Source organism: Myotis yumanensis, unplaced genomic scaffold (assembly GCF_028538775.1).
Source record: "Myotis yumanensis isolate MYYU_CA2020_CCGP unplaced genomic scaffold, mMyoYum1.0.hap1 SCAF_7, whole genome shotgun sequence".
NCBI classification, from domain to species: domain Eukaryota; kingdom Metazoa; phylum Chordata; class Mammalia; order Chiroptera; family Vespertilionidae; genus Myotis; species Myotis yumanensis.
The window spans coordinates 86152533-86170420 of NW_027223758.1; the positions used below are offsets into that span (position 1 = coordinate 86152533).

General features: G+C 42.8%; 1 protein-coding gene across 2 annotated transcripts in view; it reads left to right on the plus strand.

Annotated features, from left to right (window-relative positions):
* Positions 1-17888, plus strand: part of DCC (DCC netrin 1 receptor) — a 937052-nt gene that overhangs the window by 666597 nt on the left and 252567 nt on the right. For both annotated transcript variants that reach the window (XM_070421174.1, XM_070421175.1), the window contains exons 8-9: positions 5475-5631; positions 17409-17563. In XM_070421174.1, the coding sequence (XP_070277275.1) occupies positions 5475-5631; positions 17409-17563 (312 nt within the window). The remainder of the gene's footprint in view (positions 1-5474; positions 5632-17408; positions 17564-17888) is intronic.

Sequence of the window (17888 nt, forward strand, 5' to 3'; positions counted from 1 at the left end):
TGATGAATGATTCTCTCTCACCATTGATGTTTCTATCTCTCTCTCCCTCTCCCTTCCTCTATGAAGTCAATAAAAATATATTTAAAGATAGAAAATAGAAAAATAATAATTCTTATAAGCTTAATAATAGGAACATGATAAACATTCAATAAAAATTGGTTATTGATTTTTAGATACTAATCCAGTAAATTATTTTATGTAAAAAGGAAGATTCAATGAAATATTGTAGTTTATTAACATCTCATTCATATTCATTTAAAATGAAATATTGTTTCAAATCACTTTTTTTAAAATCAGAAATTTTAAATTGTCTTCGTTTTATACGGTTCTTAATACACTAGCTCAAAGGCCCTGATTCTCTGAATTTGAAAATAAGTGAAGCTTTATAAAAATGTTATTTTGTTATTTTCAAATATAAACAGCCACACTTCTTTTTGGTAAGGTTGTAAAATTAATTTCTTAACTATAAAAACTTTAACCAAAATTTAAATTTTATCTACTTCCCCATTAGACCATTAAATCAGGGGTGGGCAAACTTTTTGACTCGAGGGCCACAATGGGTTCTTAAACTGGACCGGAGGGCCGGAACAAAAGCATGGATGGAGTGTTTGTGTGAACTAATATAAATTCAAAGTAAACATCATTACATAAAAGGGTACGGTCTTTTTTTTTTTTTTTTAGTTTTATTCATTTCAAATGGGCCAGATCCGGCCTGCGGGCCGTAGTTTGCCCACGGCTGCATTAAATGCTAGAGTTTGGAGTCAAGAGAGCACAAACAAGAAAAAAACGCCAAAGGCAAATAAATAAATGTTTGCTCTTAGGACAATTAAATGTTCCTGTCACGTCACTAATGTTATCTGGTTATATTTTATTTTTATTAAATCTTCAAGATAATAAGGAGATACATGGAAGAAAGCATCTAGCTGAGCTGGTGGCTACACTGATAGTAGTACTTCAGTTAACAACATGGGGAGTGACAGTGGAAAAAGCCTATTGGTTGTTTGATATTTAATGCAAATTAAATATTTTTGTGATTTTGTGAATACATTTTATCATCTTTCATATGCCTCATAGAAGTGGAGGTCAGATACTGTTAATAGCACAGATATAAAATAATACTCATAAAACAACATAGTAAAAATTTGACAGAACAAAAGTCTCTGGTATCTAGACAAAATGTAACTTCATGGAAAAATTAATCCAATAATATAATTATTACCAAGGCTATTGCAATGACATCATAAAAATGTTATTCTTATTTTTTTTGTTTCAAAACTATTCTTCCCATTTATATTATCTTCAGAAATCACCTCTTATTCCTGGATTTTGCTATGATAATTTTTTTTAAAGAGGTTCTTTAAAAAAAAAAAGACTATGTTAGAGTGTGACAAATTCGCCTCCTCTTCTCCATGACAACAGAAGTTGTAGCCATGGCAACAGTAATGGGCCAGAGAGATTAGGGCCAGAGTGGAGATTAGGCCTCCAAGAGCAAAGAAAAGGAGTCTTGATTGGTTCCTTATTGAGTTCTCACTCTGTGAAGACAAGTTACTGTTGAGAGAAAGCATGGAGGATTAGTCAGAACAAAATTAATTTCCCTGTGTAAAGCAAGAAGCCATTCCTTTGTTAAAAATGCGTCCCTTCCTTTTCATATAAGGACCATTTAAATTGAAGTAAAGAGTTCGTGATTAATCCTTTTCTGAGCTCTATCTGTGCCATCCGAGTGTAGGCACTCGGGGAAGCTGGAGAGAAGAGCATCCGAGTGGAGAGACTCCGCTGCTCTCCTTCCTGGTGTCCCTGAAAGGATGGGAAACCATACTCACTTCGATGTGATATCATCTATAAGGGAGGTGCTTTGGGACAAAAAGGATTTGAAATTTTCTTTCTTGTTCTTTTAAAAATTATTTTCTAACTTGAAAATTTTCCGAAGATTTTTCAAAGTCATCACTGATCACCTTTTGTGTTTAAAAAATCTTTTGTAAAAATAGTCTGTAAGAATCCCCTTTTCTTTGAACTGATAAAAAGTACAGGCATTATATTTTGAGAAAAAGTCCAATGATTTCACATCAGCACATTGATAAATGGGGTATTTAGTTTTGAAAGTTATGGACATGAAAGTGCTTAGTCAAATGGTATGAATATTTTTCATCTTAAAGAATTTTGCCAAGTTGACTTCTGAAGTCTGTACTCTCACAGGCTTCAGCTGAGAGGGTAAGGGAGTGGAACTCCCTGGCCAAAACCAGGTAGTAACACTCTCTAAAGTCTTGCTACTCAGATTGTTTTATTTTTTAAATATGTTTTATTGATTTCAGAGAGGAATGGAGAGGGAGAGGGAAATAGAAACATCACTGATGATGAGAGAGTCATTGATCAGCTGCCTCCTGCATGCCCCACACTGGGGATGGAGCCTGCAACTAGGGCATGTGCCCTGACCTGGAATCAAACCGTGACCTCCAGTTCACAGGTTGACGCTCAACCACTGAGCCACACTGACTGAGTACAGACAGATTGTTTCAATAGACTTTATTCAGACAGACATTTTTAGATTTTATTTTAATGCACATTTATTTGTCAAGTTAAACCTTATTTTAAAATAAGATTCCTCATTATTTTATTGATTTCTAGACATTCTTTTTAATTTTATAGATATGAATTAGTACCTGGTAGATACATATTTTGTGAATGCTTGGGTCCATCTTGCCAAAGGAAAGGCACCTAAGTCAAGAGGAAAGTGGGAGTCAAGTGAATGAGATGGGTTTCAAATGGGTGGGAGCTGCCTGTGCCCAGGCCCTAGGGAATTGCTCATGGGTCAGCATGCACCTTCCCCCCTTGCCTCTCCACTCTGCCACAGAGCTCGCTAAAGAGCCAGGAGCTCCATGGAAGCTGCCGAGGACCACGCTCTTCCTGACCTAGCAGAAGGCCTGATATGGCATAGATGCTCTAGAACATTTGCTGAATGAATAGAGCCAATGGTTGCTGCTTACTGTGGACACCTACAAGCCTCTGCCCAAAGGTGGTATTTTGTGGTGATAGGAACGCACAAGGCTACCATGCACGATGGCTAACTCCCTGGGAATCATCCTCAATGAGTGGAGGAGAGTAGGATGGTAGATCAATGCCCCAGCCTGCTTGCTTCAGGAGTGGATCCCTCAGGGGCTTGTGGCACCTTGACTCCAAGAGTCCCCAGTGGGGCTCCCTGCAGTTTCCACAGCAATAACTGCCAGGTAGCTCTCTCCCTGCTGCCTCACTTCCCCCCCTCCCCGAGGGTGTTTCCCGGGATCACCTTCCGAATAAAGCATGTGCGCTTAAGGCCTTTCCTAACACGCTCTTTGTGGAGGAAGCCAGACCAAGAAAAGTGGTCAACAGGAGCCAGGCCAGCAGGCAGACTGAGGAGTTTGGCGTTTCTGAGGGAAAGAGTAGGCCTGGAGGATAATAACCAACAGAGTGATGTGACCTTTACAAGCTTATTCTGGACTCTGCACAGAGAACACCGTGTGGGAGGGGAGTGGCAGGGGAAGCAGAGGAGCTGGAGGAGAGCATGGCAGTTCTGGGGCTGTGGCTGTAAGTGTGGCCTTGCAGTTAAGGTGAGTTGTCCAGGAGCGGGGATCCCAGAAGGGGCGAGTGGGAGAGAGTCAGGAATAGGAGACACAATTGGGGTTTCGGGCTGTCCAGTTGAGAGGACAGTGTAGATATGAGTGAGTTAAGCAGCTTTGGAGGGGACAGGCAGTGAGTGGGAAGGGAGGGGATGAATTCCCTTCACTGTGCTGGCTGGCGCTGTCCACGGTGTATGCAAGTAACGGTTTTTGTCAAGAGGGTTGATATCACCCATGTTTTGGACAGAGGCGCTGCGTATCCAGGCATCAGCCTTCCACCCTCCCCTCTCCACTCTGCCACAGAAGATTGGCTATGCCCCTGCTAGTCTCCCATTTATTTCTAATGCTGTGCTGATCAAGAAAGCCAGGGGAAATTCTATCAATGAAGACGTGGGCTGAGAAGCTGCAGAGCCAGAAATCACTTTGAAAGCTTTCTGCAGTTCTTTAAAACCTCTCCCTCTGTATCACCCGTATGTATTGTAAATTGATAATGTTTCTGGAACCACTGGGAAATGAGATGGCCCCCGCCCCCCAAGTGGTTTTCTAGCTAACGGGGGTGCAGTTCCCAGCACCCAGCCCGCGGAGAGAGAGAGGGGATGCAAGAAAGGAGACTACCTTTTATAAGAATTGGATACAAATGGAGCACAAAAGCCAGTCTGAAGATTAAATATAGGAAAATGGGTTCTTGTGATTTGGGGCCAGAAACTCACATTTCCTAGACCTCGGGGCTTGAACACATAAGAAAATATCTTCCCAGCAAAGGTGAGTTATGAATTCACACACACACACACACACACACACACACACACTCAAAAACTTCTAAAACAGGTTAGCAATGCCCCAAAAGTTTAAAAAGCCAGTTTTGCAATTGTGAATGATTGAGTTATTCCTATGAATAACAGTTGTCAGATTTTGATAATTTTGATAGGTGCAATTGCCTAGCTTTATGTGTCCTAGGATTTTTGGAGGGGTCATTTCCCTTACTAGCAGGTAGTTCATGAGAACTGTTTCTATAGGGTGTCCCAAAATTCACACAAGAAGTAATTTTGATAGAAAACACAGGTTTATAATTAAAAATTTTAAATTTTTTATTGATTCATAGAGCATACAGTATAGGGTTATGTATGGAATAGCACATTGAGTAAATGGCCTCCATGGCTTTGCTAAAACATACACAAAGCCATGGTCTTCATTGGTCTTCATTGTCCCTGCTCCTGGGCCATAATTGGTACTTGGTAATGCTTATCAAATTGTAGAGATTGACATCAAAGTGCAACAGATATTAGAATCTGATTCAATACACCAAGTAAAATTAGGCTTTTATTTTTTTTTGTTGTTGTTGTTAATGCTCACGCAAAATTCAAATCTCGCGTGAATTTTGGGACACCCTATACTTGTTAGCTCCCATCGATTTTAATTTGCTTCTTTAAATTTTCTGTGGTCTTAGGGAATACATAAGAAAATTCCTCAAATTATACCAAAAACAGTGTAAACGGGCTCTGAGAGGAATGAGGTTCTGTAACAGCTACTTGGTTACCTGAAGCATCTATCAATACGTGCAGGTCCATGGTCATGTTTCCCCACTTCACACTTAAATAGGACGTTTAGTCTTATTGCCATTGATCTCATGATTAATAGAAACTGAAAAAAATATGAGTCAAATTACATATGCGGTTAATTAGCCACCTTTTCATAAACCCCAAGGAATCCTGTTATACCTTTGATTCTGTTTACTGTTTCTTTCCTTTCCTGGTTTGTCTTCATTTCCATAGCATCTGTGTGGATGTGCCATTCTGTGTTTGCTGCTGGGTCTGCTTTGCTTCCCTGCCCTTTGCCCACCCGTGGCACTGACACCTCTGACCGCCTCCTCTCCTTCCTCCTCAGCGATCCCCAGCTCCAGTGTGCTCCCTTCCGCTCCCAGAGATGTGGTCCCTGTCCTGGTTTCCAGTCGGTTCATCCGTCTCAGCTGGCGCCCACCTGCAGAAGCAAAAGGGAACATTCAAACCTTCACCGTCTTTTTCTCCAGAGAAGGTGACAACAGGTAGGTGCCACCAGGAGAATTCAGCCTAGCCACCCCTCTCTTTAGAGGTACATTGTGGGGCACTGGCGGCGGCACATCTTGGCAGGGACCTCAGAGACCTGTGGAATCAACTCTGTGTCCTTCACTCATTACTAAATGGAGACTTTATGACTCCTTTCTCTGTTGGGTTTTTCTTTAATTAAAATACGTTTTTAAAAAATTGATTTTAGAGAAAGAGGAAGGGGGAGAGAGAGAAAGAAACATGGATGGGAGAGAGAAACATTGATCAGCTGCCTTTTATGTGCCCCCTATAGGGAATCAAACCCAAAACCTGGGCAAGTACCCTGACTGGGAATGGAACCAGTGACCTCTGGGTGCCTGGGATGATGCTCAACCACCTGTTTCTGAGCTGTGATGCTTGTTTGCTCATATTTATTAAAATCCTTAACACAATAGCTTTCTAAAGGTCGTGGGTTGAACATTTGCCTCAGATTAGCAATGATTTTGTCAGGCAAATTACTCTGGCTCAGATTATCATGAATCTGCCCGATTAGTTAATGGTGGCAATAAATGCAAGTGCCATAGTAAACATTTTTTTATTCATCCGCCTCGGTGCTTTCACTCCATAAATCAGAGAGTAGCATAAATTTTAGATCGTGAAAGTCAGAATTCATAAGACATAATTACTTCAGAGATATCCATCTATCCCCTCTTAGTACCTAAAAATCATTAGACTTGAAAGGGGTCTTTTGAATCCTTCTACTTGAACTTCCTTCTACTTGAACACTTAGAGACGGATGCTCTGGGGAGGCTGAAATCACATGCCCAAGCCCACAGAGTACGCATGGATAACGGGACCAGGCATTTACTGAACACTTACGGTGCCAGGTACCAGACTAAGCATCTGACAGAGTTGTCTTATCTACTCCTCACAACAACAACATCCCCCTTAAGGAAGAAGTTTGCACCTCTGTGATACAGCTAGTACGTGGTGGGACCAGGGTTTAATACAGGCCTGACTCTAAAGTAGGTGCTCTCAATGGCTACCTAACTTCCTCCTAACTCCATGGTCAGCAAACTGGGGCTCGCGAGCCACATGCGGCTCTTTGGCCCCTTGAGTGTGGCTCTTCCTAAGCCTTAGGAGTACCCTAATTAAGTTAATAACAATGGACCTACCTATATAGTTTAAGTTTAAAAAATTTGGCTCTCAAAAGAAATTTCAATCGTTGTACTGTTGATATTTGGCTCTGTTGACTAATGAGTTTGCCGACCACTGTCCTAACTGATTAACCTGGAAAAGAACCAAGCTCTCTTGATATTTTTTATGAATTATGACATGAATTTCCTCTGTAGGCTTATTTCTTATAATTTTCTGACTTGATGGCTTAGTTTACTTGCATCATTTATCTACCATATAAAACTTACAGGAGCAAACTTTTTAATTCATGCATAGAATATCATACCTCCCACTTAGTAATCTAAAGTTACTTATGAAGTGTGGCACAGTATAGCCGAAAGGGTAAGGCCCTGTGGCTCTGGAATTGAATTGCATGGGTTTCAGTCCTGGCTCAGAATTTGACTAGCTGTGTGGCCTTGGGCCAATTCCTGGTGCCTTGCTTTCCGCACTTGGGATCATCATTGACGCAACATGTCAGGTTGTGATGAGTATTAAATGAAGTTAAGACAAAGTGCCTAAGACAGATGCCCATCACCTGATGCCCCATAAGCACCCCATTCAGTTAGCAGTGCCATGTGCAAATCATGGCGTTGGTTAGAAATGAGCGTCAGTGAAATGCAGATATTCTCCAATTGATCATTAGAAAGGACTTTATCACTTTCACAAACATTAGCCCATTTGATCCTCGGATAAAGCAGGAATGATAATCTCCATATTACAGATGAGCACGCCTTGCTCTGTTCAGGAGGTCTCAGAAATACTGCCTGAAGAGCTACACAACCAGTAAATATTAAAAATCAGAATTTAAATGCAAGGTTTCCAGTCCAGTGATCTCCTCACTGTACCATACAAGTAAAAGATATTCGGTAAAAGTGCTACATATAAAGACTGCAGGAGTTCAGATGAGAGAAGTAAAAACACTTTCATGGGCATCTTTCAATTTAATCCCCACCATGACCCTGTGAGGTAGGCAGATAAGTGACTGGTAACTTCCTTTTGCAAATGAAGCAGGAGGGCTCTGAGATAGCTCCCGACTTGCTCAACGTCACATGACTTTGTGGCAGAACAAAGTCAGGGTCTTCCATGTGCAGGGCTGTATGCAATGCAGTGCTTTATGCTGCCTCGGGAAACCTCTGCTCACTGCTTGGGAGGTGAGAGCAGCTCTTCATGATTGACATGGAGGATTCACTTTAGAATTCACTGTGCATTGGATTTTCTTTTTTTAAATATATTTTTATTGATTTCTGAGAGGAAGGAAGAGGGAGAGAGGGAGAGAAACGTCAATGACGAGAGAGAAACATTGATCAGCTGCCTTCTACATGCCTCCTACTGGGGATTGAACCGGCAACCTGGGCGTGTGCCCTTGATTGGAATCGAACCTGGGACCCTTCAATCCACAGATCAACACTCTATCCACTGAGTCAAACCAGGTAGGGTGATTTTCTGTCATTTTAAAAAATATACATTTTTTTAAAATTTATTTCAGAGAGGAAGGGAGAAGGAGAGAGAGATCCAAACATCAATGATGAGAGAGAATCATTGATTAGCTGCCTCCTGGACACCGCCCGCTGGGGAGGAGCCTGCAATCCGGGCATGTGCCCTGACTGGGAATGGAACTGTGACCTCCTAGTTCATAAGTGGACACTCAACCACTGAACCACACTAGCCGGGCAGATTTTCAACATGGTGTTTACATGTCCTTCCCCTGCTCTGCAGCATTGAGGACTGTGCAGCTGACCAGGCTTGTTATGGTGAAGGGAGTGGGTTGTGAGAGAAGGAGAGCAAGTCTCTAAATCCAAAGCACCATACTCTGACCCTGGCTTAAGGCTCAGCAGGAATGGCCCTCCTGTCACTCTGTTTCTCAGTGAAATTCAGTCCCATCCTTTCTACCTCAAAATGGTCTTACGATGAGATACTGTGATTTAATTCTTCCAATGGGTTGAATAGATATTTAAAGGTATGCCATTTATAAATGCCATATATGAATGAGTGACCCTGTATTCACTCGCCTAGCACTGCGATTGAAATAACAGAGAAGCCGGCAGTCTCTTTGGAAGCAGTTTAACGGTGTTGGGAGGATCATTCTACTGATGAGTATATGACTACACACCAAGTGGAGAGCTCTAAAGGGAAGGAACACGCTTCTGTAAGAGAAGTCACGGAGCATGTGCGTGATGTCTAGGCCAGTGGTCAGCAAACTGCGGCTCGTGAGCCAAATGCGGCTCTTTGGCCCCTTGAGTGTGGCCACGAAGTTTCAATCTCACTGTACGTGCACGCCCACACGTGGTATTTTGTGGAAGAGCCACACTCAAGGGGCCGCAGTTTGCCGACCACTGGTCTAGACCATACTCAGACTTGCGTTTAGAGAGGTTGATGGTGGCTGCGGAGTGGAAGTTTGATCAGAAGCAGTGGGTGGGTGCTGGGGAGCCATTGGGCAGGCTTTGCAGGAGTCCAGGCTGGAGAGGATGCTGGGTCGGATTAAGGGGGTCTGGGTGGAGAGGGAGCAGGTGACAGATTCTGGAGATATTTAGGTAACAACACTGACGGGACCAGGTGATGGCTTGGGCATTCACAGTGAGGGAAAGGAGACTTTTCAAGATAATTCCCAGGTCTCTGGCTCCTGTAAATGGGTGGACGGTGGGGCAATGTGCTGAGTGAGATAAGGATACTGGAAAGATCCAGGTTTGGGAAGAACGGGCATCAGTTCTGTTTCAGGCTCGTTGGTTTGACATGCCTTTACAATGTTCAAGGGGACTGTCAAGCAGGTCCTTGAAAATAGGCCCCTGGAGCTCAGAGGAGAAATCCAGGCCTGATATATAGACCAGGAATGTGTCTACACATCGATGATAACTGCAATGGAGAAAGATAAGATTCCCTCCCTCCCTCCTCCCCACCAAAAAAACCCAACAACACAGAACTAGAAGATCACCCAGAGTGAGTCAGATTTATTGTAGAGACACTGGCCAAAATCCAACAAAATAAATAATTTTAAGCCAAAACTTTTTTCCAGGAAAGAACTTCTTATTTGTTGTGGCAGTAGTTATTATGTGACTAGTCTCTTAGAAGTTTACTAGATGGTGAAACAGAGGTTATATGAAAACAAAACGTTTATAAGCCTGTTTCTCAGACTGTGCTTAGAAAAAAAACCAAACAAACAGTTTTTAACCTGGGTGCAGTGGCAATACCTCCGACCAGGGTGCTCTCCATCCGCCACGGTCTTTGTCTGTGGCGACTCACCTCTGAACCTCCCTCCTCTTCAGGACAGCACCGGCTGCATAGGGTGCGTCTGGGGTGACATTTGTGTGGCTGTCACTTTCATTGCCGCTGTCACTTTGAAGCCTGTTTCCTGTTCCAGCGATTTTCAGCTGCTGTGCCGCAAGGATTTTTAAAACGTGCAGTACCTGACCTCGTTTGCCTTGGATTGTCTAATAACGAAATGACAACAGCCAACACCAGAGTCATCGGTGTGAATAAATCAAAAGTATATCCATTTTTTGTCAGGTCAGCAGAAAATATATGTGTCGGTGTGCCGCCACCTGTTAGTAATTAGTTTACATGTGCTGTGAGATGAAAAAGCTTGAAAAACACTCCCTGTTCTAGCAAACTCTGTATTTCAGTTTTGAAATCTTCTCATCATTGCACCATTCTTTCTCTCACTAAGAAAATACAAATGAAAATGGAGCAAATAAAGAGAAGATGTTAAAAATCTCTCCATTAAAAGTAACAGAGTTCCTTCCTTCCAAAGGGACAAAATGGAATCCTTGTCCCTTGAAGCAACTAATTAGGCGTCTTCTACATCAAGGCAGCATTTGTTGCTCACCTCACAGCTGTACCAAGTGTGAACACCCTGGTCCACTTAGGCAAGACAGCATGTGTTTATTTAGAATGTGTGCTAGAGACATGTTACAAATGACCCACTAAGAGCAGCGTCATGCTTAATCTCTAATCTCTGTTTACTTCTGAAATGTAAATACAGAAGTGCTGGATTCAGCTAAAAACAAAACCAAAAGCACACGGGTGACTTTCTCTGCCCATGAAGGGTATTCGATTGGAAAGACTTCTTTGAGTAGATCCCACCCTCTCAGTTTTCACATAATGAAAGTGAGACGCAGGAAGGTGATGGACATGCCAAGGCCACCTGTGGGACTAAGTTAGGATGGAACGTGGATAGGATCCAGCTCTGTGAGCATTTATGCGATCGCACACTGTGGAGATACCTGGCAATTCTTCTGTTAAAATTTTCCCATTTATATATGCATTCAGTTAAAAAATTGTGAACACCAGCAACATTGCCATTCTTAGACTCAGTGGGTATATATGCTGAGTGTCAATAAAATACAAATGGAATATGGCTTCTCTTCTGAAATAATTCACAATTGAGTCAAGGAGACAGACGTGTCTAGTAAAGCAATGGGAAATGTGCTAGAGTAGACGTACAGACCAATAGCAGCAAAAGCACAAAGGAGAGAACACTCAATGTGCTAGAGTCAGAGGACATAATGGCAGGAACCTACGTCCAGGAGATATCATTTGGATTGGATTTGAAGAATGAACAAGCGTTTGCCAAACCCAAACCCAAGAAGAACTGTGAGTCAGGAGAAGGAACTCCAGGAAAATCAGAATGAAACAGAACAAAACTGATGCCAGACAGGATGAGAAGGGACAGAGGAGCGAGGATGCGATCTGGTGTGCGAGGCTTGGTGACTGCCGGGGAGTGTGAAAAGGGTCAGCCCACAGCTTGAAGGCCTCCGGCTCTTGTCCCAAGGAGCTGAGGTTGCGTTAACCATAGGATGATGATAATTAATACGCTCACGGTGAGGGCATGGAGTCAACCGAGTGTGTATGTTAGAAGAGAATCTCTGTCAACGGAAGATAGGAAGAACTGGGAAATCGGTGAAGAAGCATCAGGAAACGCTGTCCTAATGCAAGGCATTGTGAGTACAAACCAGAGCAGGGCTGGTCCCGGGCACAGGAGACTGGAGCCCAACCTGGGTCAGGTCTCCACGCAACGTATGCAAGTTTACGTTCCCTGCCACCTGCGTCACTCGTGACTTCCAAGGGCCAGGACTTACGGGCTGAGCTCAGAAAAGCAGCAGCGATGCTGTGACTGGGTCACAGCGTGTGCTCTTAGAACACAGCAGTTCTTTCCCAAGGAGCCTCAGCCACGTGACCCCAGCGCCCAGCACTGGACCGAAGTGCTTGCAGATGGCCTCCTCTTGGCCTCGGTGTACAGGTGCCAGCGGGCACGCTGCCTGCAGCGTTTCAGCCAGCAGGAGGGGACCAAGTTGTGCCCTTGCACTCTCTGTGGATTTTCAAGGAATGAATTTCATGTGAAGGGATTCTAGAAAGCTCAGGTGACCTACTCCCTGTACTTCAGTCAATTTACCTTGAACTTGCCTGAACCCCACACGGCTAACTTGGAGTGGGGGGAAGGAGTGGGGTAATGAAGTTTTGTCTGACAGTAGACACCGTGACCCTGAGCTCTGCGGATTTGAAGGGTCATCACGTCTTCAGAGCCATCGGAAAGAACATCCTGAGAAGCGGTAAAGCCAGGAGCTGTCAGGGCAATGACAGTGACAGGCAGGACCCCCGAACACAGTAATTGGGCAAAGTCTTAACATCTCCTGTTCTTTGTTCTTCAGAACCTCTTCGCTTATCTGCCCATTTATAGGGAGGCCTGGCCTGGAGGAGCAGGGAAACCTAATGCCTCACTGCGTAGATGTGCATGTTACTAGCATGTGTAACCGCTTCAGGGGCTGGTACTGCCCTGTGTGGGGCTGGAGACAGAGGATTGAGCTGCCTTCCCAAACTCAGGTTGTACTTTCTTGTTGGGAAATGTCTTGCGAGGTTTTGCTTTCAGATATGAAAGCCTGACAGGGGGGATCAGGTGCCTCCCATGAATCTTTGGGGCTTGTAACTGGGCAACTCTGGGAAAGGCCAGGTGGCAGCAGGTGCCATTTTCCCAGAATGCATTGGTATCTCGTTAGCATCTGATGTTCCTCCAATAGGACCTGAGGAGGCATCAGAGCAGCCTGGTAGCAAACTCCGACACTAGCGCGGACATCACATAGGACAGGGCGTCCGCTATGTGGTGGAACTCTGAGAACAAGCTACTCGGTTGCTGTCAACGAAACCTCCACTTTTAAAAATATTACTATTTTCATTATTGCTACCTGTTCAATATCTATGACCACTTTTTTTTATTTAACTTATCTCTGCAAGCAGAATTTATCTGACAGACATTTAAAAAAAAATGAGGGCAGGCCCATAGCTCAGTTAAATCTGTTTATTTTCCTTTTTTAAAATGATAATTGTATCTCTTATTAATTTATTTCCTCATAGTCCTATATCTGAATACTTTGTGGAAAAGTTCTCTTCTTGGAGCCAAGAGCACTTCTTTTTTTTCTGAGGTTATGGTTGTGTTTTGTAGCAATAATAAAAATGACAGCTCTAACTACCATATAGAGAACATGCCATAGGGAGTACCAGGCACCACTCCTACTACTTGAGGTGGTTTGCATTTATTCTTTAGAAACTCTCTAAGGAAAATATTTTTATGGCAACAATTAGCATCCGAGCAATCTGAGGCTCAGATAAGTTCTTGAGGAAGCCCAAACAACCCCCGATTAAGACTCCTGAATCCATTCTGCAGTCTACATAGCATTTTGCTGCCACCACATTTTGATGTAATAAGTAGAGATCTGAAAAAGGAGACACATATAGTTAAATCCTTATTTAAAATTAAGAGCCCACATTGAAGAAACTAGTGGACAATCTAGGGCAGGAACAGCCTATGGTTAGAGGAGGGCCCGTGGAGTTGTCTCTGAAGTCATGTTTCTCTAAAGCAGATTGTATTGGCTTACATTGTATTCTTACAGATCACTCCCAAAGAAGTATTTTTCTAAAGACCCTTTGTTCACACTTTATGTAACATTGAGAGAGGATCAATTGTCCGTATGAGTGAGTATCATTTTTCTCATGACTATTGTTAATTTGGGATATTGTGGGAGGCTGATGGAGATGGAGGACACCTAACACTCCCTTTATTGTCATGAAGTCCAGTATCCCCTTTTGTATGTGAGAGATGTTTTCCTTCTATGATTGTGGGCATTTGTGAATACCCAAATTTTTTTGCCTCTTCTTTTTCCTTTGAAGACTGCCTATTCAAAGTGTTTTGTCAGTATGTCCCAGAACACAGCTATTTCATCTAGATTATTTAGTAGTTATGAAAATAAAGTCAATTCTGAAAACCATCTTATAGATATCAAAGAAGTTTGGTATGAAAATCTGTCCTTCAATAACAGCTATGTTGCTGGAAGGTCTAGAAAAGAGGAAATGACCCGAAATAGATCATAGACTAATTCATCGCATCTGTAAAATAACAGTAAAAAAAAAACCCACCCTGTCTATATAAAAGGGCTATATTAGACAATGTATATAAAATTTATTCCACTAGAAGAAAATAAATAAGATGCAAAAATTCACATCCACAAGGCATACAATCTGATTGGGAGAATTTCCTTTTACAAAGAAACGTATTGTCCTAAATAATTTTGGTCTGGCAGAAAAGAGCAGTGTGACATGTGACATGTGAACCATGATCTGATAATTTTACTCTTACCTACTTTAGAGTAATATTGAATCCCATACAGTCACAAGCCCTCCCCCACTATGTCACAATTCATACCTGAAGCAACTTAGCACAGCACTCCTAAAGAAATATATAGTCCTGGCCAGTGTGGATCAGGTGGTTGTCCGAGATGTTGCCGGTTTGATTCCCAGTCAGGGCACATGCCTGGGTTGTGGGCTAGATGCACAGTAGGAGGTATTTAGGAGGCAACTGATTGATGTTTCTCTCTCTCTCCCTCTCCTTCCTCTCTCTCTAAAAAAAAACAAACAAAAAAACAAAAAAAAAACAATTTTTAAAAAATAAAAAAGAAATATCTAAACCTTGGGCTATACCCAGGATATGTGTGTGTGTGTGTGTGTGTGTGTGTGTGTGTTCTTTGTGGTAAAATCTACATGACATAACGTTTATAGTTGTAATGATTTTCAGTACAGAGTTCTGTGGCATTAAGTTCATTCACATTTTTGTGCAACAATTACCACCCTATATCTCCAGAACGTTATCACCTCCCCCAATTGAAACTTTGTACTCATCATTCCTCCCTCCCCATAATCCCTGGTAATGACCCAGAGTGCATATGTTAATGTGCTAGCAGTACTGGATAAAATAATGCTAACTGCTCTAACAAATAATGGCTCAAAACTATTTGTTTCTATAAAATAGAAAAAGGGAAAAGAATTTTTGTGAGTGAAGACAGTTCTTCTCCCAGATCTTATCCAGGATTCATGCAAACTTTGCTTCCTCCATCATTAGTATACAGTGGGGCCTTGACTTACGAGTGTCCCGACTAACGAGTTTTTAGAGATACAAGCCGTCTCTCGGCCGATTTTTTGCTTTGAGTTGCGAGCTAAAATTCGGGTTACGAGCCAGCTTCAGATACCCTACCGCTAGTTGGAGCAGCGAACATCACAGTGAACGCCACAACATCAGCCCAGCATCACGTGTCTCACTCGTTCACTTTAAGATTTGACATACGAGTAATTTGAGTTATGAGCTCCGTCACGGAACGAATTAAACTCGTAAGTCAAGGCCCCACTGTATGGCTTTCCAGCTCACCATGCTTACCTGCTTCAAGCCCACAGCTGTAGGAAGAGAACATGAAGGAAGCCATACAGGGGATGGCAAAAGTAGGTTTACAGTTGTGAGTATGTGAAACACAGTTTATTCTTGTACTAAAGGCCTGGTTCATGAAATACATGCATGGGGGAGAAAAGGGGGCTCAGCCCGGCCTGCACCCTCTCACAATTAGGGACCCCTCAGGGGATGTTCAACTGTCCAACCGGCAGTTGGACATCCCTCTCACAATCTGGGACTGCTGGCTCCTTACCGCTCACCTGCCTGCCTGCCTGCCTGATCACTCCTAACCACTTGCCTGCCTGCCTCACTGCCCTTAACCACTCTGCCTGCCTGCCTGATCACCCCTAACTACTTGCCTGCATGTCTGATTGCCCCTAACTGCTCACCTGCCTGCCTGATCACCCCTAATCACTCTGCCTGCCTGCCTGATCACCCCTAACCACTCTGCATGCCTGCCTGATCACCCCTAACTGTTCACCTACCTGCCTGATCACCCCTAACCACCTCAGCCTCGTTCCCCACCACAGTAGCTTCGTCTGGAAGGACATCCGGAATGATGTCCGGAAGGTCGTTCAGCTGTCCAGTCTAATCAGCATATTATGTTTTTATTATTATAGATTATCATTTATTAATTATTGTATTATTCCCCATATGAGCAATTGTAAACCTACTTTTGTCCCATCCTGTATGAGTTTTTCTAGGCCAGCCTTACAGTCAGCACACATCACACTAACCCATTGGTTAGACTCAGTCACATGGCCTTATTTAAACTTCAGGGGGGCTAGGAAGCAGAGTCCAGCACATGAAGAAGAAATGGGTTGAGGATGAGCCAGCCAGTCTCTGCTGTGTCCGTCAAAGTGATTTGAGAGTTAATATATATGCCCAGGAGTCACCATTCATATCCTTCAAACTTTGTCTTTCTCTTTTTAGAAGCCTAACTTGCCCTGGCCAAAAAAAAAAAAAAAAAAAAAAGATAAGTTTTATTCTCCCTATCTCCCAAAACCAAATGGCAAAATTAAAACCTGCATATCATTCCACTGAGAGGTAAGAGATAGTATCTATAAATAGAAACATTAAGAAACAGTTGAGTAGGTTAGGATTTCCCTCTTCACCCAGTCAATCAATTATATGAAGCCAATGAGAGTATAAAGGTCTAAAATCATGTGTGTCTTTAAAGAGTAGTTTAGTAGTTCTTGTTTCTCACATATCAGCACAGGTCCATAGGGTTTGTTTTCTCTTAATATATATATATAAATCCCAGCATGATCAGCAGATTGTCTCATTTGTTGGGAACCATTGAGGGAGTTTTAATTGGGAAATAGTTGGACACCTGTAGGCGGTGCTTGAAGAACAAGGCAAGGAGACATGTTGTTGTCTCTGCACAGAAGGGGACCCACTTCCGTTTACTAATTGCTCTTCACATAACCACAGGAGCTCATGCTCCACACACATCAACACTTAGCCTCCGCCTTTTCCTTGTGTACAATGAAAGGAAATGCAGAAATGCATTTGTGGGCATTACTGGCAAAGATCGATTTGTGAAATAATTGAAAACTTGATTTTCTGTCATTAGCTGGAGGCTTATGAAATGCATTCCAGATGTTTCTTCTTATTTTAATAGCTCTGTGTCATAAGGTTTAAATTCAAATTTATAAAGTGTCAAAGGGAAAATACTTTAATATGCAAGTTTCGTGGAAATGGCACAAACTCGAATTGCCCCGTCACCCTGCAACATTCATTTGTAGGCCCTCAGTTTGTTTCCCATAGTAAGTCTCAGAGGTCTTGGATTATGTCCCAGAGTCAACATTAAATAAGGAAGCCACCTTTTTTCTACCTCACTACTCTTGAACATTAAGTAAGGTTTGGGCTAAAGTAGGGGTGTTGGATTAATCTTTCCCTATAACTTTGATTTCCCAGGGAACGAGCATTGAATACGACCCAGCCTGGGTCCCTTCAGCTCACCGTGGGGAGCCTGAAGCCAGAAGCCATGTACACCTTCCGCGTGGTGGCCTACAATGAGTGGGGTCCGGGGGAGAGTTCGCAACCCATCAAAGTGGCCACTCAGCCTGAGTGTGAGTATGAAAGGGAAGGGTGGCATTTAGAAAGTGTTTATCTTCTCCAGCCATATCCTTGAATACTTTCATAGAAATTTCTTGAGAAAATGGAAGGAAGATGTTTGAAGCAATGTATTTAACTCAAGGATTTTTAAAGGTATGATCACTGTTAACAAAATGGCCTCCCCACTTGGGCCATGTCTCCTTACTGGCAAATGAACAACTACAAAAGCCTAATCCTTCCATACAGTCTATGTGTTTACTTCCTACATGAGTGAGTGACTTACCCTACCTGCCAGTGCTTCATAGTCAACATGGGGTTTCAGCCTCCTCCGCTGATTTT